Source organism: Oryzias latipes, chromosome 14 (assembly GCF_053564925.1).
Source record: "Oryzias latipes strain Hd-rR chromosome 14, Olatipes_Hd-rR_3.1".
Taxonomy (NCBI): Eukaryota; Metazoa; Chordata; class Actinopteri; order Beloniformes; family Adrianichthyidae; genus Oryzias; species Oryzias latipes.
The window spans coordinates 17,454,135-17,475,558 of NC_136250.1; the positions used below are offsets into that span (position 1 = coordinate 17,454,135).

Sequence of the window (21,424 nt, forward strand, 5' to 3'; positions counted from 1 at the left end):
CTATTTTGTGCAGCGTAACTGTCCCATTTCCGTGTTGTTTTGGTGCAAAACAGTCGGAAGTGTGGGGGAAGAAAACAACATTTTTTCAAATGTTAAAAGAGAAAAGGTGAAGCTCGTGTTTCCGTGATTCACTTAAACGCCTCATGGTGTCCCGTGACCTAGTGTCGTCTCTTTCAATAGACAACAAATATATATTGCTAAAGTAATTAGCACTTTTAATAATAGCCTATGGGTACACTTGTATCATTTTATTTTTGCTATACTATCTAAAAAAATGACAGTAAGTTATTGGCAGAACTGTTTAACTTTTTTCCTTTTTTGCCTGACAGGTGGTCAGCGGTTTAGTGGTGCACTGGAGTCAAAAAGCAAGCAGTTTTTTTTATTAAATATAAATTTGTGGTTTTATCTGTAAATATATTTCTTTATAACTGAAATAAATAATGAAAATAGAAAAATGGCACGGATTTATGCCTGTCAGACCTAGCTCAGGGAATCATAAACACAGCTGACTTGCGACATTTGCTGTTTGTATTGGCTCTCCTAGCGTTTCTCCATCCACAGGCGCTCTCCTCCTCATAGACGCTAGCCAATAGTTTGCTGTTTTCACACATTTTCCTGTCTTTTTTTTTGCTAATCAACCAACAGTGACAACCGCCGCCCTTCTCCCTCCGTACCCGGCAGCGTTGGCGTGAAGTCAAAGAGCTAGCGGCTAGCCGGGAAAGCGTCACCCCAGCAGGTAGTTTCTGTTTGACAACAACAGTGCCAATCATTTCCAGCTCGGGAGCTGTTTCAATGCCTCCGTTATTATCTCGGTAATATAGCCAACGCTGGAAACTGAAACTGCGATTAACTTAAGGCCATTTGCTCTGTAATCGTAAAACTACCAGCGAAAGTGGCCTAGATCCTCCGTCTTCTTGCCTCCTGGCTGCCTGCAGCAGAAACCTCTGGTTATTAATATTAGTATCCAGCATTGCGTCTTTCTAGTGGTTGATATCAACAGCAGATACAGCGCCTTTCCTCGTGTGTAGTTCATTTTGAACAGACAGGCTGTGGATGTGATGAATAACCCCGGTTTGCCCAGCAGGATGAGCGGTGATGAGGTGAACCCCGCGGCGGAGGCTCAGCCTGTGGAGGATGTGCAAGGAGACGGACGGTGGTTGTCACAGGTATGTGTTTTACAGACACGATCATGTTAAAGCAGGAAATCAGACACACGAATCATGCGTATACTGCATTTGAGCAAACTGCAAAATACCACACATTAACTTTTTTCCCCCAAAGCCCTCCCTGTTTAGAAGATGAATAAAAAGATTTATTGCATCTCTAATCTAATAATTTCTCTCAAACTTATAAGTGCAGTTTATTGCTACAGACTTAAATATTATGGCTTTTATGACTCTCCTCTTCTTCTTTTTTTAACTTACTTTTCAGCAACTCATGTTAAAGTGCCATTTTTAAGGACTTAGTCTGCTTAAACAAAGCAGAAATGTGCTCCCGTTGTGTGTTTGAGTCCAACAGTTTACTTATTTGGTGGCGAGACTTGGTAGGTTAATCCTCCAAAGCCAATAAGACTGGGGCAGCCTGCTTTGGTTCGAGGCCTCCATCAGACCGACCAGACTTGTCTTGACTGATGATGAGCTTGTGGGGTTTAGTCTGACTGTAGCGGCTCAGTAGTCTCTTCCTGCTAGTCAAAAGTCAGGAAACTCATCTCACAGGGTGTTTGTTATCTTAGTCTGAAAGATTGCACAGGGCTCTACGCCTGACATGTTTATGAGCAGAATTATAGCAACTTTTTTGTGTCTGTCCTTGGACTTATTTTCCGTTTGTGTTTTCAGCACACAAGATTTGTGCAGGAGTGCAAAGATGCCGAACCCGATGTGCTTTTTATTGGAGATTCTATGGTGCAATTAATGCAGCAGCATGAGGTGAGACGAGTTCTATGTGGGATTGAGTTTGTAGTTTTCCGAAACTTGCGTAACATCATCTTCATCTGCAGGTCTGGAGGGAGGTGTTCTCTCCTCTTCATGCTCTCAATTTTGGGATAGCTGGAGACACCACTTGTAATGTTTTGTGGAGGCTGCAGAATGGAGAACTGGAGAACATACGACCCAAGGTGGGGCTAAGATGATGAGACAGTCGAGCACCAAACAACCTGCTGAGCAAACATTTAAACGGGGAAACCCAACCCAAAACCCTCAAAGCACATAAGAGTTAACCCTTTTAACACAGGACTTTAGCTCAATTCTTTGCACTGCCGTAACCCTTCACCTGTTTACTCAATTAATGTTATTCTAGACCAGGGGTTCTCAATGTGCAGCCTGGGGGCCATTGGCGGCCCTTGGGAAGATTTTTTGTGGCCCCTTAATAAAAGAGAGCCAGAGCAGGTTCTTTTAAGGAAAACCGTTGTGTTGGCGAGGAGAAAAGACGCTTTCAAGCTAAGTGGACAAATGCTTACTTTGTCGTACCTCATGGGCTGGATAAAGTCATGTGCCTGATTTGCAAGCAGGTAAATGCTCAAAGAATTCAATATAAATCGTCACTATGTTACAAATCATAAAAACTATGACAAATTTACCGGCGAGGAGCGCAACAATAAGCTCCAACAACTAGACTACGCTGCAGCAGATGTTTACAAAGATGGCTAAATCCAGTGAAGCTGGGACAAAAGCTAGTAGTTACGTTGTGGCTTTGGAAATGGCCCCGGCGTAGCAATCCCCTTAAGTGACGGGGAGTTTGTAAAACGAATGTATGCTGAAACTAGCTGACATTGCTTGTGCTGAGCAAAAGAAGAAGTTTGAAGAAATAACTCTGTCAAATGATACGACTACAAGACGAGTAGAAGATCTGGGCTGCAACCTCTTACCGCAACTGGGAAGACATCCGGAGGGCCTGGTTAATTGTACAAATGACACTCGGTCATTAAAGTTATTACAAACAACTATTTCTGTTTATCCATTTTTTTTCACCAAAATTGGCCCCCGATCCAATGCCAAGTTCCTAATTCGGCCCTCCGCTAAAAAAACTTTGAGAACCCCTGATCTAGAGAATTCTGAAGCAGCCTTTGTGCTGATATGCAACACTGCCCTGTAGTGAAATCAACATAATTCAGCTGCTTTTCTCTGCGACAGAGTGTGCTGAATTATGTTGATGGCATTAATAGTCGAAGAGTAACGATATGTCAAAGAGCAAGCGCCATCTCTGGCGTTAAAGGGTTAAATTATAATGATGTGATGATGTGAAATTATACCGGCTTTTTTTCTCTCTAAAAACTGCTTTTAGTTCATTTTGGTTGCAGTGCATTTTTTGTGAAAAAGAAAATCATCTGTCCTCATGTGCAGGTGGTGGTCTTGTGGGTAGGAACCAACAACCACGAACACACGGCAGAACAAGTTGCAGGTGGAATTCTCGCCATCGCACAAATGCTCACCACCCGCCTCCCCAAGGCAAAGATAGTTGTATTGGTAAGTTTGGTAGAGTTAAGTGATATGACTAAATAACTAAAATATTTTTCCAGATGAGCCTTTTTAAAGTAAACATCCAGAACCTTATCCATGTTTCTTTTCAATGTAATGTAATGTGCTGAGGACAGCATAAAATTGTTTATTTTAATATTAAAACAGGGAAAACATTTGAAAGTCTGTGCATTTCATACGATTTATCAGAAAAATATCCTTCTCGTCTCCTTTTACTCTCTATTTATTGATTTTTGTTGGAAAACATTGTGGGTAAAATAAGAGGAAAACAGAAAAAAATACCAGAACGTCCAGATTTGTTAAATGCGACTACACTTTTACTACAGCTACATGCACAACACAACAGCAGATGGATGTGACATCACTCCATATTATCGGGAATTGAACTGCATGTTCAGCCAAGTAACTTGAAACATTTTAATACATAAAACATATAACCTTTAAACTTTCATATTTTTCGTCTTTAATTGTAAATAACTGGTTATCATTTTGGGATTAGATTTTTTTTTCTTTCAGAAAGACTCATTTGGTGCAAGCATGTCCAAATTGCAGCCCTCAGTGGATTTTAATCTGGCCAGCAACCCTTTTAAAGGGCCTATATTATGCAACATCATTTTTTTTTAGCTTTTACGAGCATTATGTTAATTCCTCATGAAAAGTAACCCCAAAGCGGTATTTTGATCCATTCATGCATTCTGAGTATTCCTCTACAAACCTGCTCTCTGAGCACCAGCCCCTCCCAATCTCTGAAAATGAGTGGGTTCGCACATTGTGACATAGATAAGTGAGAATTGCCCTTTCCAGTAAGTGTCTGCTCTACCAGCACCGCCCCCAGGCTAACACACACACCCATCGTTACTTCTTGGAGCTAGCGGTGATTGGCTAAACGCTTTCCTTTTATATGCACGATATGAACATCCGTCTTTGCAAAAGTTTGGATGTTGTTTGTTTTCCTGGGAGAAACACAGAAACGCTGGTGAGGCCGACTCTAGGTTGATGTCATGAAATGGGCGACACCCACTAGGAGCAAAAGGCGGTGCCTCAGGAATTGAGTCGCCTTACTTCTGGGTAGTAAAATTCGCTGTGAAAATAAATAATATTTAAAACAAAAATTGTTCTTTTGTGTGCCTAAAATAATCTCATAAACATGGATCTTGTTTACTATAAAAGGATTAAAAATAGCACGTTATAGGCTCTTTAAAAAATCCCTTTAATATTTCTACCAGCACTATATCATTATCATAACATACAAATGTCCAACGGACATTGGAGTTTTGTTCTTATCTCTTTGCAAAAGGCCCTTGGTCAAATCTCGGCTGGGACCTAACTGTTTAGAGTTTTTGTGTTCTCCTCGTGCATTCTATTGCACCCGGGCTTTCTCCTGCAGTCCAAAAACATACTTCATAGGTTAATTGGGGATTCTAAATTGCCCCTAGGTGTGGATGTGAGTATGTGGCCCTGAAACAGACGGGCGATCTGCCCGGGGTGTACCCTGCCTTCGCCCAACAGAACCTCGGTTGACCTCAGCAGCCCCGTGACCCCGAAAGGGATTCAGTGGGTTTTAAAGATGGATGGATGGAACAAATTCAACATTTTTTGTTTCTTTATGCTGATGAGAAATTGTTATTTTGGGTTTTGGATTACTTTTAAGAGCTTTTAATGGTCGCCGATATGGGAAAATAACCCCAAAAGCACCAGAAAAAATGTAGGAGTCACAGTTTGTGGGCTGCAAAGGTTTTGGAAAAAAATAAATAAAAGAAAATCCATGAGGTGCACTTTAAGGAGTTTAATAAAAAATCTTTAAGTACTGTATATACATGTTATTTGTTTTGTGTTTAAAACCTAAGTCATTATTTTTCGGAGTAATTTTGGTAAAGACATTCATCTTATATTTAGATATATTCCAATTATTGGAATACTGTATTTTTGGAATAGGTTATATTTACGTTTAAAGATTATAGCTAAAAATGTCTGACTGGATCGCTGTCCCTTAAACATAGTTACCCTGCTAAATACTGTACGTTCCTGCTTGATAAAAGTTTTGACACCCCTGATCTGGTGTATCATCTGCTGAAGGAGAACGTATTAGAAGCTCAAGGTCTCCTTTCATTCAATTAGTTGAGTTTGAACATGTTTTTCAAAAGAGATTCTCATGTACAATTTATGATCATTTCACTCTGCAGATGTCTTTATTCTACAAAAATCAAACCCCTAAATACATTTCTCACCAACATTCTGTCCTTTGCAGCCACACTTTAATGAAATGATAGTCCAGAGATTAATGGTACTGCTACACATAAAAACACACACACACGTTGATTAAGGTGTAACAAATTTTCCATTAGCAAATGAGCTGAGATCCCTCTGGAGACATCTTGGTTAGAAGCTGCCATCAGAGGTCGCCAGTTGTGAGTCAGAAGAGCTGCATGTTTAACACAGAACAAGCTGGTTAATGTACTTGATGGGCGAAGAGGCTTTTACTTCCTTCAACAACCATATTTTGATCATCCGGTGCTTCTTATTACAGCAGGTTTGTTGAAGTGGTATTTAGGGATCACCGTGTTCATGTAGCTCTTTGTTATAATGCCTCTCACTTAAAAAACGAAACCATCATCAAACCCAACGTGTCACATTGCTATAATAGCGGCTGACAAGTCGGTTGTCTTTTTTTATGGAGGTGATGTGCAAGTCAATGTCAGCAGTGATATTGATTGCTGAGTGTGTGTATAGTGACACTCTGGTGCATTTTCAGAAAATTTGATAATAAGATTACTCATGAAAAAACAATTTACTCAGCTGATCAGTGTTTTTTTATTTTTTAGATAAGAAATCAATTCAATAAAAGGTGAAGCTTTATTGATGAATATCAATAGAATCAATCTGAACCCTGACCTCCTCAGTTTTGTTATTTCCAATTCTTTGTTTATTAATCTTTAAAGAAGGATTCGGGATGTTTTTGTGCTCTTCAGTCTTTGTTGCCTCGAGGGGAGCGTCCCAATCTGCTGAGGGAGAAAAACGCCACCGTCAACGGGCTGGTGCGCTCCTGGCTGCCGCGACTGCGCCAGGCTCTGTTCCTGGACGTGAGCAGGGAATTTGTCCACTCGGATGGAGCCATCAGCCCACAAGACATGTTTGACTACCTCCACCTGACAGCCGCAGGTTACCGCACTATTTCCAAACCGCTCAGCGATCTGCTGCTTCAGATCCTGGAGGAGACGCCAGAAGAGAGGCGAGCGTCGCTGGTTTGAAGCCTGCAGCCATGGGGCCGCGTTCACCCAGAACCATGTTGTCCCTGCTGCTGGTGGGAAAACATGCTCCTGGAAGAGGATGATAGCTTCACACTTAAGTCGGGAGAGCCACCCCACTACAGATGTAGACACTACGCTTTCAGCTGTAATCTCTGTTGCATAAAAGGTTTCTCCAACACGAAGCCTCTCTTAATGTAGTCACAAATCGATGACACCTTCTTAAACTGCATCTATCTCATGAGGTTAATGTCACCTTTTCGTCATTTGTGCTGTTTAAAACCAGTCATTCCTTTAGGCGGAGAGAGCCTAGCTTTCCCAATAAAAACATGATGACTTCAGTTGGTATATTAGATGTGATGAGTTACCAAAAAACATGGTGACACAGACTATGATCTTTTTAGAACCGTTTTAGAATCTTAATAACGAAAAGCAAGCTCAGAGTCACTGCATGTTTGAAGCCAGCCGTGGTCTTGGGTGGAGCTCTTTGTTCTTTACCGTCAGCATATATGATGTTGTGTCACGTTACCCAATACACAATCAGTCTGATAATCTCCTAGTCCTCCACAAAGCTTCATCTTCATTTTGCCAGAGTACTTATTTTCCTCCAGCTTGTTTACATTTAATCTGATTCCAAAACCATCTAGTGAGATTTTTGTTTGTGGCTGGAAACAAAAACGATGGTTGCTTTAAGTCCTGCTAGCTTTAAAAAAAAAAAAAAAAAACTTAAACAAATCCAAAAAGTTGTCCGGCTTCTTTGATAATCTTATAATCCCTCTGAGTACAGTTGGATGCAGGATTTATGACAGCCTCTCCCAGCATCTAATTCCTCATCCGTGCAAACATTCATAGTCAGATTCCACTGCTTTGAACTTCTACCTTATTCTTCTCATAGTGTCTGGTCTTCACATGTCCCCAGTTCACTGTTTTTATTTGCAGATTGCACCCTGAAATCCTCAGCGCTCTAAACAGTATTGTTACATTTTGAAGGATAAATCCCACGCCAAGCCAATATTTAATATGAATGCGGTAAATTCTTCAGTCATCTCAGCTGGCATGGAAGTGAAGTGGTTGGTTGGTGAAATCGCACTGCAGTTGTCCATGCCTCACTACTGCTGTTAAGTTATCAGCATTCCTGCCGTCTGCTTTACATTTGATGCATTAAGTATAAATAGTATTTGTGTGTGAGTGTGTGTGTGTGTGTGCCTTAAGTGTCCATGAGGAGAGTGTGTGCAGAATGTTAATTTTGTAAGATGTGTGTCTAGAGATGCATTTCTGTGTTCTCTGTGCTGCGGTCTTTGCACTGTCCTTGCTTCGTAATGACGTTCAGGTAAAAACAAAACAAAAAACAAATTCCAATAAAAAGGATGTAAACGTGTGCTTTTTGTCTTTCTTATGTGTCATGACTGTATAATGTAATTTCTGGCATTCTGTCAGACACCAACAGGGGGCAGCATTTCCTCAAAAAGTAAACTTGAGCGTGGCTCTAATGAGGTATGGCCCATGTTCAATGCCACTTCTCTTTTACTCCAAGGTGCACATCATTTCATTAATTTCTTTTTCACCAAGTTTCTCTGTGATGCTGTAATAATTCAGCAGCATTTGGAGGCGGTGTATTGACTCTAGTTAAATAGCCCTCATTAAATAGTTAGATGCACTGGAGTGAAAGGGATGCTGGGAAGTTGTAAAGCAGCTTGTTAATAAAGCAGTTTGCTCGTGTTTAATGTGGCTCATTAGTTCTGACCGGAACCAAACTGTACAAACAATAAATAAATAAAAGGCACGCTCCATCTGGAACCCCTTCAGGCGATCAGTGCACTTACACATGAAGTTCTTATGTCTTATAGGTTTATTATTTTGCAGTCCTGTGCTTCAAAAAGGGCTGCATTTAAAAGCTATACTGGGAGTTCAATGTTGTGTAGATACTGGAATAATGCATTATTTTTTGGAAAGTTTAACAGAAAGGAACTGCGTGTCATTTTGACCCTTATTGTTGATTTAGGTCTCAGTATTGGCCTTGCACTTGGAATAAATATTGGTTCATTCCCTTTAAACACACCCACAGAAAAGACACTTCTAATCTCTAAAGACAAATCACTTTTTTTCTCCCAAAACCTTATTGACTTCTACATTAACTTCTAACACTTTGTGACTGCAATTAGAGTTTTATTCATCATTTTGATAAAAATTAAAAAAAACTTAAAAACCAACAATATTCTGATTGTTTAGTTTTTAGGAAACCCACGTGTGAAAACACATTCCTCTCTGTTTTAACAGGAAATACAGTAATCAAAGATGGTAGTTGTAAATAAAAATGATTAGAGGCTCATTTGTTCACCTCTGAGATGTTTTTCTATTGACAAACTCTTGTCCTTGGTCTCCATTATGTTAATTCTATTTGATTGTTTTCTTGTATGAAAACAGGGATGGATTGGTGGATGGCTGCCTTCTCACAGACACCACACAGTATATAATGCAAAACAATATAAACCAACAGTGAAATTATGACCAAAAAAGTTTGTTCAGCTTCCAATGCTCCGTTATCTTCCTTATGACATCTGAGAACTTCTGTTGTTTATTGGATTATTAATATTGATCTATTTTTTTCTCCCTTTAATCTCTGTTTTTTCTTTAACAATATACACACAGTCGTTAGTCCTGTACTTTTCATGTGTCTCTTGCCATCCAGATATTTAGTTCACTATGCAGTTTGACTCAAGTTTTAAAAACTCCCCTTACATGTTGCGCTGTTGTGATAAAGAGGAAATGATCGGGAAATGTGGTTGTCACAAGAGAGAAAGGTCACAATTTTTCATGCCAGTGCAGGACGTATTAGCCTGTTTGTTTAAGCAGCAGAGTTCTGGTTAACCCTTATATTGTTTTCGGGTTAAAATTGTCAAAACAGGTCAATGCAAGGGTGAAGACTACACTTATAACTGACTTTTTGTTTGAATTTTACTTTTTGTGGGGAGATGTTTGAGCTTTGCTCATCTTTCATCTCTTTCTATTTGGCACTTTGGCTTAAGGGTGTAGCATTATTTTTTTAGATGAGAGGTTTACCTAGACAGCTGCACAGTCAAATGAGGCAAAACTCACGTTTTTCTGCCATCAAGATAACATGCATGTAGTTAGTCTCATAATCCTTTCAATTACTGGCATAGCATAGCATTCAGATTAGCAGTGTAAAAAAAACCTGTAAAGCTGTCGTGATTTTCCTATTTGGTGATCAAATTTAGCTTTGAATGACTAAGTGTTGCATGACTGCACAGGAGCTTTGGAGACTAAAGTACACAATGAGAGGTTTCCGTATGTCATTCTGCATCATCAGACTCAGATGATTGATGGATGGCCTATTAGACCTCGGTGTCTGGCCTCCAACCAACAGACATCTGCCTCCTCAGTTCCATTACCCAGCATCACATACTGCTTTTTCTCTCCCCCGTCACTGATGTGTCACTACGCACAGTGCTTTTGTCAGAGGCAGTCATGGCCCTCCACCATCATCGGTGCATTTCGATCAGCCACGTCCATTCATGCCTGTGAGTCATGTGTATTCAGGTTCCCTCCTGACTTCAGTTAGAATTCTGTTTTTTTCTAAACTGATGGAACAGTCAATAAAAAATTCAGCAACGGAACTTGCGTTCTTTGGAATAAACTCTAATACCACATTTAGAACTAGAAGACCAAAGTACTGCATTAGAAAGAATGACATATTTGCACATTAGAAAGAATGAAATATTTGAAGAAATAAACGTTCATAACTGAAAAGCTGAGAAAAGTTTAAGTATATATGCAGAATCTAAAATTATCATCATAAGTGCTTCCAAAACTTCTTTGGGCTCTTTGGTCATGTCTGCATCCACTTATGGTAAGGTTAGCCCATGGTGTCCACACCGGACAAGCAGGGAGGGGTACTTCTTCTTCTTCTTTTTTTACTGTTTACTAGCCCATGTCTGCCACCCACAGTTGGAAGTGGCTTGGTGCGAAATGTTGAAGTAGTGCAGATCTTGCAGTTTAGGCACGAAACGGAAACTGTGTCCTTGCAATGGGGGAAATGGATGATCATCATGTCAGGAAAATGGCATCGGTTTATCTTTATTTGAAAAACAAACGCAGGCATTCTCAGCCACATCGCCATGTTTTGGTTCACCACAAAAATCAAATCCATACATACCTACCAAATCCGAGTCCTTGATGTGTAAAGTTTGACCTGGTTTAACTTGCAATGCACATTCAGTGGCGCCGCATTTTGTAGGTAGAGCCCAAAAACAGTTGTAAAAACTTGCATAGCTATGTGTGAACGCGGGAGTTTAGAATGTGGAAGGCTGAAACGCCCGATTTACATAGAATTTTCATTAGCAGTGATCACTTGAACGCCATTTCCAATGGCTGTGTGAACATAGCTCTTGTCTCCATCATTTCTAAGGTTGTCTTCATGGTTGTCCTTTTCACTTCCTCAGCCTTTCAACTTGAGCAACTGTTTGTCTCCTGACCTCTGGCTGACATTTCTGTGGTGTACGCAGTCCAAAGCAATCTGGTGTTGTATTTACTGTTAGCTAATACAAAAAAAAAAAGTACACAATAAATTTCCTCTACTTTCCCTGCAGTCAGTGTACCTAAAACAATCCCCTCCCCTCTCTAAAATCTTTCTACAACTCATTTTCATTCCCATTTCCTAAATGATGCATTGCATTTGCAAATGGCTCTAATGATTTGATCCCTCATTTGTGATTAATAATCGGGAAAGTAATTACCCTTTTAAGCATTTAAGAAAGGAAAGAGTGTTTTGTTAATTCCCATTTTGAATTGCATTCACTTTGACTGAACTGACCTGTGAGTTCTTGTATAGTGAAAACTAACCCGCCACTTCCTGCAAACGTTTTTCAGAGAGCGTTACCGTGACAGAACTATGCAGTTACTGCAGATTTGTGGGCTTCACGTACATGATGCAAATCCCAAATGTGGTTCCACCACACCCCAGAAGTATTTAATCTGTGCTCCATTGGCATTAAAGGGCCTAAAATGCAAGTAAAGTATATCTCAGACCATACCACCATCAGAGTGGGCCTTTTCCGCAAAGCAGGGTGGGTATATGCTTTCCTTCATGCCAAATTCTGACTCAACTGTCTGTCACTGCTGTAAAAAAATGTCATCTTCTCCAGTTTTTGTCAGTCAGTGAGGTGAGGTGCTGCCCGTTTCTCTAACAGTTTTATGGCTTTTGCTTTCAGACCTGATATTGTTTATATTAAAAAGCAATTATTTGAAACTTTAATATCTTGCTGTCACCTCAAACCAGTCTATCTACTCTCCCCTGACATCAAAAAGCTCTCTAGAACATTTTTTTCCTTTTTTGTACCATCCTTTGAACACGTTGAGAGATGCCTGTATGGAAAAAATGTGAGTAAATCAGTGGTTGTCAAAACATCAGTTCATTATGCGCCATGTTCAAAGTTCCTAAAATCTTTTTTCCAAAACCTTTCTGGTGCTCATCCCTCAAAATCAAAGAAAATCTGTTTTCTTTAAGGCTCTTCATAATTTGCAACTCATGAGTCTCATGTTAACTTTTGACCTTTTGGCAGAAAAAAATGTATTTTAAGCCTTGTTTCCCCTGAGTGGTACAGTTAAATTACTTTTGAAAATACTCTCTATGAAGTTTGGGAAAAGAAATCTGCATAAGTCAGCTTTTCAGAACACAACATTCAGCTGCTTCAAACATAGAAGGGCACTGGAGTCCAGTTTCCCCTACCTCCCTCAGTGTCCTGGCTTTCCTTTTTAACTTTTCAGACTGGGGGATTTGTTTGAACTAATTATCAGGTTGCAGTTTAGGCCTGTTTGCTTTTTATTAGCCTGACTTGTTTGAGTTAGACTGAAAAAAAACTTTGTGTTTGGAAAAAGTGTTTTTTCCTGTTTGCATGTAGTGTTGCAAATTTCCTTAAGACTTTTTTTTTTTGGGCGGGGGGGGGGTCAAAGGGTTTTGAAACCTTTTAACTGACTTGTAAAAATAAATGAGGCAATGCTTCTCTGCTTTCACCACTAACAGATCTTTCTCAAGGGCACTGCAGCAGCCTTTGATTGAAAAGAAGCAGCGAAGAGATATTTTTTTCACTTTTGTTTCTCACTCATACTCACAGGTCTACAAGCAGAAGGTTACTCCTGCAGGTTCAAAGCCTCTGTTGTCAAAAATTAATCATGTGTGCAGCAGCAAAAGCAGTCCGTGAAGCTGCTGATGTGTTGGTGTTTCAGCACTTTCCAAAAAAATGTTGCCAAGTTCAAGAAAAAAGAAATTCCTGTGACAGAAACTCTGCTGTGCTGCGTATTTGCTGATGAAATGCTCAAACAGACTGAAGCAAGAATTTGAAATGAGTTTAGGCTTTTTATATTACTACATCCTGGTAACTAAACTAACCTCCCTTTTCCAGTGGTGCATGAAATTATGACTTTTTCCTGGAAATGATTCCTGACTATGTTTGCTTCTAAAAGAAAAGTAAATTTACAATTGAGTTCAGAAAGCGGGGCATGTATGCTCCTTCTGAAAGCAAAGGTGTGTTACTACTGTGTCATGGTTTTGATAAGGCTCACTTAAGGATGGAAGCACTCCAGGAGAAAAGTGAAAAACAGGTTTTTCTTCTCAGGAGTTATACTGGCAAAGATTAGATTACTATCTGCCTTCTTTAGCAATCATTTACTAGATTATTAACCTTAAAATAATAATAATGTACTAACACTTTATGCAGATTGTATTTTTTTTAATAGGTAATGTTTTAATGTGATGTCTCTTCACAATTTTGCTCTTAGTATGTTAAAAATCCTTCCAAAGAACTACACAATACAACCACAAATGCGAAGGTTTAGCTTTTATCTTGTTTCCTGGATCCCTTCTGTTTTGTTGCAATAATCTCCCCCTCTTTGGGGTTGCAGGATTTCGTGTTATGACTGCTGTACAGGACAAACAGGAATACAGACGGAAAAGGTCTTCCGAGGACTCACGAACAGCACACTGTTGAAATAAACATTAGGCTTGAATTATGAACATTTGCTGGCAGCTGGAGCCGTTTCTGTTTCAGCTTTACATTCGTCTCAAGCAGAAGGACTTGGATCGCTGTAGATGTCAGCGACAGGATGGTAAGTGATGCAAAAACATTTTGCTAGATAGTAAATAGCAACTTAAAGAAGCAAGAAGTTTCAATGAGAAGAGCCGCAGATGAGAGGAATTAAACCATCACCCCCTGCTCTCTGCTCTCACTGGAGACCTTGGTAGTTTGAGCTGAGAGAACAATAAAGCAATTCACCAATCTCTCCAAGCATCCTGTTTACAGACTGGAGGTCAAGAGGAAGGGGGAAAGCCTGTGCTATTTTTAACCCTTTCTCTGCTCTCTCTTGCTCTTTTAAAGGAAATACCTCCATTTTTAAAAATTCCTCTTTGTCTTCACCTTTACTCTTTCTATCATCAGTAATCTCCTTCCTCCACATCTGGTTATTTGTTGCAGCTGGTTTTTTTTTTCATCCTGTTGCTTCGGAAAAGTATTTGTCTCTCATTCAGCCCCCCCCACCTGACCCCCCCCCCCTTTTTGTGGTCTCCTCCTCTCCTTATCTGGGGCCTTTTTCTGCCTCAGTTAAAGCTGAACTGAACAGCTTAAACAGTACTAAAGGCACAAACAGTGTAAACAGAGCCTTGGCAGGAAATGGCAATAACCCTCCTACAAGCTCCCCTGTTTCCCTTTGTTTTTTCCAGCCATGCAAAGTCTATCATAACCCTGTCTCATTATTTCTTCCCCTCTGCCTTTAGGGAAGCTGGGTTTTTTCTTTTTCTTTTCTGTGTGTCAGACTGCATTGTGTGTGCTGATCTTTTGTTGGGGTACAGCTCAGGTTGCAGGTCTTATCACGCATTGCAGGGCACATTGCTTCATTCCTTTGGCTAAACACCTGGTACCGCTTTAAACACAATTACGCATAATGGGTGCATGTTAATAGAACTTAATATCATCATTTAATCATCACGCATGAATCCTTGAGTAAGATAAATCAAACTTTATTTTAAATCCTTTTTATTATATCTTACTCTTTAACAGATGGTCAAACATTTTTTTAAAATTCAGAATAAGTCAACTGGCAGCAGCTAGCTGCAGATTGTCTCATTGTACTGGTAACAGGCAACTGCCTTTTATTCTTCTTTCCAAACCATTTTTTAACAATGCAGTTTAGTTTCTGAAACCAAAAACACAAAGAAATCCCCCTATAAATAGAGCTTTGTGGTAAGTTCTACTGCAAACCACAGGATCCCGAACATGTCTATCTCTCCAAACACTCATCTTTTCTTCTGTTGCGTTCGAGTGATTTTGCTCAGACTCAGTATTTGCTTGAGATTTGCAAACTTTCATTGAACAATTTGCTCAGTTTCCATTCAAAGTTATAGAAAATAAAAAAGTGGAAAATTCCAGACTGGAGTAAGACTGCAGTTTTGACTTTTTCTCAACCATAATATGCTGAAAATAACCAAGATATGCATGAAAGGGAAAAAAGTAACTACATGAGGGCATAGTGTAAAAATGGAGAAAATAAAAGCTCTTATAGAGTTGTACACAAGTCAAAAAAAATTGCAGCTTAGGAGGATATTTTTTTTATAATGAGCACAATTTATTTTTAAGGTTATAAGTTAAAACCTGAACTTGGAATGCTGAAATAAAATTCACAAAGACCCTAGAAAACTGCTGAGGACAAATAATTGCCAAAATTTAGGTAACATCATGTCTGCATTGTAGCATGTTCACATCTTTCTTTGGTCCCTACTTTGGTCCAGTTACGCCTTGAAAACAATCCAGCTTCTCCTCATGGAATGATCAAAGTCAGAGTTTTTCCATCCCTGCGTTCAGGGGTTGTTGTTGATGATCTGCCTCGGCCGTCCGTAACCTGTCATACCAGCTTGGGATGCTCCTTTATTTGTGCCCATCTGCAGACCGATGACACTTTTGCCTCCGCTCAGCTGCTCTTCTGAGAAATCTCTCCTGTTTTCTTGTGCCTTCCTGCAACACACACAAAACTTTGCTTGTTCTTTTTTTTACCTTTCTTAAAAAAAAAGCTTTGTTTGCATCCATAGCATTAAAAAACTCACCTATGGAACCAGTTGGGATCTCCTCTGTAATTGCCATCATTCTTTGTGACAGCCAAGCTACCCAGGGCCATCAGGGTTCTTTGAACAGCAGCAAGGTCTTTGCCTGCAAACACGCAACATCACAAAAGGAGTTAATCACATATGGGAAGGGTACAGAAGACCAACTAATGCACAGAATAAAACTCAATATCCAAATATGTTGAAGTGGAAACTTTTACGCCGCAGACCGAAGTGGAGAGAAAGGAAGAGGAAGTGTAAGGCATTTGTTCCTATGGAACATGAATGAGAATGTGTAATCCCTGCGAAAATTATGGACGATCCCACTGAGTATGGCACATGAACAAATTCCAGACTTTACTTTCTGACAGTGAAGACATGCAGACTAAATCTGGAGGAACTGTAAACGTTTTTTTTTAAACAACAGACAACATTTTTCTGTAAATCAACAAGACACAAGACCTAAAACAAAAGTTGTTTTTTTTTACTTTCAAAGAGGTCCACGGTCTGAAACATGTCCGTCTTGATGACGCCATATGCCTCAGCGTACTTGAGGAACAAGGAAATCTGCTCCATCTGTTTGAAAGCCATGGTGGAGTTTTTGATTGTTTTAATGGGTTTGTTGGCTCCATATAGGCTGTTGATGAGCTCACAGAGCACCTAGAGTCAAACAGAATAAGCAAATTCTCTATTTAGTATTCTGCAGCCAGAATTATTTTATGTTCCTTTCCAAAATATGCTTGTGCAGACCCCGACACTCACACATCCATCCTTCAACCACTTTTGGAATCCAGTCTTGTCTGGCTCAGGTTGACCGACCCCAGAGCCACACTGGGCTATGATCCACTGCACCAGCCTCTCCTCCAGTTCCGGGTCGTATTTCTTGTCGATTTTACTTTGAACCTCACGGCTCAGACCGTAGGCGGGACCTCTGTTTGCCATGTTGTTCCTGGTGGGAGTGAACACAGCAGCTTACCAAACTGTCCTCTGTCAGTGCATTTAGTCTATTTCAATGTGGATAATTAATAGCTGCAGCAACATAAAAAAAAAACAATCTGTGCCTGCTCACACCCAAACATCTGGCCTGCAGTCAAAAACAAGATTTTAATATGTTTCTCATGGAAGTTTTAAGATTTTTGAGTTTTTTGTTTTTGGAAGATCTACTTTTTAGCTTAACAGATCACGATTCTTACCTCTTTAACAAGCTAAAAGGGAAATTCAGGTTAGCTTTGCATAGATATGAAACAGGAAAATGGGTTATTTGAGTTGATCATTCAAAGTAGATCATGGAAGTATTTAAACAAAAACAAAACTCTACAGAGGCTTCAGGTCTTGTTCCATGAAATCCAACAATGATCATTCAATTTTAGCACAATAATCATAGAATGGTTCCTCCATTGTCCAGACCCGCCTGTATAATTTACAAACACAGACATTTGGTTCCATGTAAATTAAAGTGTTGGATGTCTTGTGGTATGACAAGCCTTCTGCTCTCCATCAGTAATTATGGTTGGCGTTTCTCACTTATTAATGCTATACGAACTTCCTGTTGGCTTCGGCAGTGACGCCCAGCTCCCTGCATCCTGTTTGCTCATTCAGCTGTCACGTTCCCCCCACCCTCCCTTGTCCCTGACAAAAGCTGTTATGAGTATACACAAGACTCCAAACCAAATACCAATCTGTTTCTCACTGTGACAACACCCCCAAAGCTGTTTAGACCTGAGATTTGTTAGGGGGAAAAAAAAGTTCCTGGAAACCTAAAGCTTTGCAAGAAAACCACCATTTTTGTTTCTAAAACACTTCAAGGGTTTTGGACCTTTTTTTTAGTCCATCCAGAAAGTATTTTCAGCTATAATCATATTTTACTGCCTCACACATGTTGACAATTGGATAGACTGTAAATGCACTCACTTCTAGAGTTTTACAAAGGAAACCAGATTAAAGGAGGTACAACTGAAAACATGTAACTAAGATGTTCTAAATTTGGATTATTTTTTACTTTCTGCCGAAACCCACATTTTTTGTGAATTATTTTACAGATATGTGTAAATTGAAATGCCATGCTATGTTCAAAGTATTTGATGTGCGTAAAAGAATGCCCTAAATGCGGGTCATTGAACGTGATTTTGGCACATTGGACGAGCACGGAGGGGCTTTTTCTTCTTTTCCTACTGTTTACTGCGCCACCTACAGTTAGAAGAGGCTTGGTGCAAAATTTCAAATTGGTGTAAATCTGGCAAATTTTGCTCCAGGGTTTTTCTTTCACAGCTTTATTTTGACATATAAAAGACTTGGTTTCATATTATTGTTATTTTTGATCATTTCTGCTACATGATCAATTCGCAAATGAATCTCACCTCCATGAACGAAAAGGGACGACATCTATACATCACTGCCAAATCCAAGACCCTGATTGGTTTAAGTTCAACCTGGTTACATTTTAATGCACGTTCAATGGACACACGTTTTGTACGTAGAGCCCAAAAACTGACTTAAAAGTTGCATAGCTACGCGGGAATGTGGGAGTTTCGAACGCAGAAGCCCGAAACGTGTGTTTACACGCATTTACAATGACTTTTCTTAGAAGTGATCGCTTTAACGTGCGTTGCCGAGGGCGGTCTAAGCGTAGCTTACGGCTTGGTAAACTGAGTTTGTTGGGCTGCTGTAAAACTGGTTTTAGAATTTACAACAGTTCACAAATGTCATGTTAGAAAAACACATATATTTTGCTCTTTCAAAATATAGACTTGGATGGTAAATCCTGAAATCCTCCTCACTAGAGTAGCTATTTATCAAACAGAGATTGTCTCTTCCATTGCCTGTGGTTGGGTTGGGTAAATAGTTATTGTGAAGTCATTCCAGAGCAGTTTGTTACAGCACTGAAAGAAAACATACAAACAGTATTTCTCAACCACAAGGCTTGCATTTGCGGTGTTCTGGCACGCCCGGGCAACCTTAAACAAAACAATAGGACTTATCTGAATAAATAATCAGTGAGGATGACTTTTTGAAACTCTCTCTCTCATTATCTCCTTTATCTACACGTTTGTTCCCATCTTCCTTATTACAGAGTTGTATTAGTCTCTTTTTTCCTCTGAGGCTGAAAGTTAACTTCAGTATTCTGACACAAATGCCTTCAGGTGTTTTGCTGAGGGGTCTGAAAGCAGCCGTGGCCTCTCGAATATCCTGGGAGTGGTCTAATAGCTGCTTGAAACCACATGTCATTTGAAGAATCCCTAATCCCGGCAGTGCGAACTACTGATTACTGGATGATTTATAAATGGGAACATGCTCATTAATGTGTTCTGACTCAGTAGAGTTTCACTGTCAAGCACAGTCATGCTCAGTGCATGAGAATGTGTTGCAATCAGATTTTCATTTTTACAGTGTTTCTGAAGACATCTTTGAGCTTCACTTTACAATTAAATGCTTCTCTTCAACAAATTAGATTTCAGTTGCATGCAGTTATAACCACATTTAATACCTAATGGAAAGTAATTGTTCTCGTAACTGTTCTTACGGATGCCTGAATACAGAGCAGCTTTTCTTCTAGTGGAATTTTTCTGTATGAAGTCCAAGGTAAAGCTATTCTTCTTAAGAAGTTTTGTATATGTATTTTCTAGAAAAACCATTAATTAAGGTTTTCATTTAATGTTTTTATTTTTTACCTATACTCTGAAAAGCCAGCTCTTCCTCAGTCATTCAATGTTTTACTCAAATCACACTTCCGATTTTACACTTTTATGCAGCGTTATTCATTCAGGAGGTCCCCACCCAGCCTTTGATAGTTGCTCAACATGGTATTTTGCAATGATTCTTTAAGAGTTGTTTCAAAACTCATTGCATCAAACTTTCAAAAGCATTTACTGAGCTTACTCATCACATATCTTTCCCTTTACTGTGTTGTTCTACTTTTTCATAAAAGCACAAGCGGATTAGTCAGAGACTAAACCTGTTTCTTTGAAACTTCTGGGCCTCACATTCCAAGGCTGTGGAGATGAGAGGCTAGATTTTAGGCGATCCGACTAATCCACACAGGAATGACCAGACTTTAAGTCAACTTCAGTCTGTCAATGATTGAATATGTGAAGGACATAGGGAGTTAAAACCGGACGAGCACGTGTGCTATAGACCTGCTTCCTGTATGAATTTGCAGATAACTCCAGGATCGGTCAAAGAAATCCTTTAACTGCCACAGAGAGTCTGAAAAACTGATGGCAAAGAGGCTAACAAGTGAAAAAAAATCTGTCCTTACTTTTAGTAGTTCCAGGTGAACGTGGGTCCTTGTAGTGCTCTGTTCTCGCTCTTCCTCTTCCTGTACAACCCAGTGCAGAGTGTGCTGCCAAATTAAATACAGCAGACACCCCCTTGACTGAAATTATGACTTCACCACATTCAACAAGAGAGAAAGAGGAGAGAGCTGCAGCTCTAGGCTCCGCCCCTCTATGTTCTCTTTGTTCCCTTTGCTCAAATTATAATTCCTTATTTAGGAGAAGGAAGGAAAGGAAAAGCAGGGCATGTGACTTGAGAGTATGGTGCGGTCACCAGAAGAAATTCTCAACATTTCTCCCTCTAATGCTAGAAAGAAGGAATGGATCGAAGGCAAAAATGGGAGGGGAAATGAAACAATCACTATGAGGAACTCATGGATGAGGTTTCAGTTAAAAGAGCAGTGAAACACGGAAGGTACATGTACTTTATTGTACATTTTCACTAGAAATTGAAAGTGCTGTGAAAGACCAGGCCTAAAAAAAAGGGAAATGACACTAATCTTAAGAAGAAAATCTCTAGAAAAACAGTAAAGTCATTTGTCAATGCAGAAAGTCATTTTTAACTTAAGAAATAAGGATTTTTTTGAGATATCAATAGAAAATTGATCAAAACAAGTTCGAGTTCCACACAAATTAAAAAAGGGGAAAAATCAGCCAAAAGAAGCAACTATTAGATAATATTACTTTACATTAAATGCAGCCCAATAATAAGTATTTTTAACTAGTTCTAAGGAAATGGTTTGCATTTTTTTTAGTTTTTATGCATCCAATTGTAGTTGATTTTGAATAATGACAAAAAAACTACTGTAAGAGGTGGATATGACTCATTTTAGGAAAATAAAATGAACAAAATCAAATAAGATCTTAGTACAAGTTGGCTCATCTTACTAAATCCTCATTAAACCTAAAACTTGCACTTATTCTGAGAACGTAATTCTAAATTTATGTTTCCAGAAAAATAACAATGAATGCCAGTCTAACTTGATAATACTTATTGAACTTTAAAGTAACATCCTTTTATATTGAACCAAAAATGTTATTTTTTAACAGTTTTTTGGGGTCTTAAATACAGTTTTTCTATTGTCAAAGTATGACTCATTTTAATAATAATATCAATTTGCTAGAACCTAAAATTTCTTGGATTGTGCTGATTTCAGAAAAGTTCAGAGTTAAGTTAAAACACAGTTTTAAATCTTTGCGTCACAAGCATCACATAGTTTGCAGTGGGATGGATTTGACAAGTTGTCAGACATAAGAAGAGAAAGCATGAAATGATGACACGAAAATCTCCCCTTGATACAAATCAGCAACAAGGTTTTTTGAAAATGT

General features: G+C 39.3%; 2 protein-coding genes across 5 annotated transcripts; one reads left to right on the forward strand and one right to left on the reverse strand.

Annotated features, from left to right (window-relative positions):
• Window positions 1-140: 140 nt before the first annotated feature.
• pafah1b2 (platelet-activating factor acetylhydrolase 1b, catalytic subunit 2) lies at window positions 141-8,096 on the forward strand. Of its 4 annotated transcripts, none has more exons than XM_011483624.4 (7): window positions 141-280; window positions 646-736; window positions 1,082-1,166; window positions 1,836-1,925; window positions 1,997-2,113; window positions 3,339-3,461; window positions 6,443-8,096. In XM_011483624.4, exons 3-7 carry the CDS (start codon window positions 1,086-1,088, stop codon window positions 6,719-6,721), a joined length of 690 nt encoding a protein of 229 aa, XP_011481926.1. In that variant the 5' UTR covers window positions 141-280; window positions 646-736; window positions 1,082-1,085; the 3' UTR covers window positions 6,722-8,096. The 4 variants fall into 4 exon arrangements, with proteins under 4 accessions (XP_011481926.1, XP_004076538.1, XP_011481925.1 ...); XM_004076490.5 differs by having other exon boundaries at window positions 1,085-1,166; XM_011483623.3 differs by lacking the exon at window positions 141-280 and having other exon boundaries at window positions 307-736.
• A 6,635-nt stretch (window positions 8,097-14,731) lies between these two features.
• On the reverse strand, window positions 14,732-21,424 carry LOC101159525 (transgelin). The gene is made up of 5 exons (XM_004076491.5): window positions 20,080-21,424; window positions 16,587-16,773; window positions 16,313-16,484; window positions 15,828-15,930; window positions 14,732-15,738 (listed from the first exon to the last, which is right to left on the reverse strand). The coding sequence occupies exons 2-5, from the start codon at window positions 16,764-16,766 to the stop codon at window positions 15,585-15,587; spliced, it is 609 nt and encodes a 202-aa protein (XP_004076539.1). The 5' UTR covers window positions 16,767-16,773; window positions 20,080-21,424; the 3' UTR covers window positions 14,732-15,584.

Bases quoted from the DNA above. Each gene is read 5' to 3' on its own strand.
- pafah1b2 (XM_011483624.4), top strand. From the start codon at position 1,086: ATGAGCGGTGATGAGGTGAACCCCGCGGCGGAGGCTCAGCCTGTGGAG. The intron at 1,167-1,835 runs GTATGTGTTTTA...TTGTGTTTTCAG, and splicing joins ACGGACGGTGGTTGTCACAG to CACACAAGATTTGTGCAGGA. The intron at 3,462-6,442 runs GTAAGTTTGGTA...TGTGCTCTTCAG, and splicing joins AGGCAAAGATAGTTGTATTG to TCTTTGTTGCCTCGAGGGGA.
- LOC101159525 (XM_004076491.5), bottom strand. From the start codon at position 16,766: ATGGCAAACAGAGGTCCCGCCTACGGTCTGAGCCGTGAGGTTCAAAGT. The intron at 15,931-16,312 runs GTAAAAAAAAAC...GCGTGTTTGCAG, and splicing joins GACCGTGGACCTCTTTGAAA to GCAAAGACCTTGCTGCTGTT. The intron at 15,739-15,827 runs GTGAGTTTTTTA...TGTGTGTTGCAG, and splicing joins GATCCCAACTGGTTCCATAG to GAAGGCACAAGAAAACAGGA.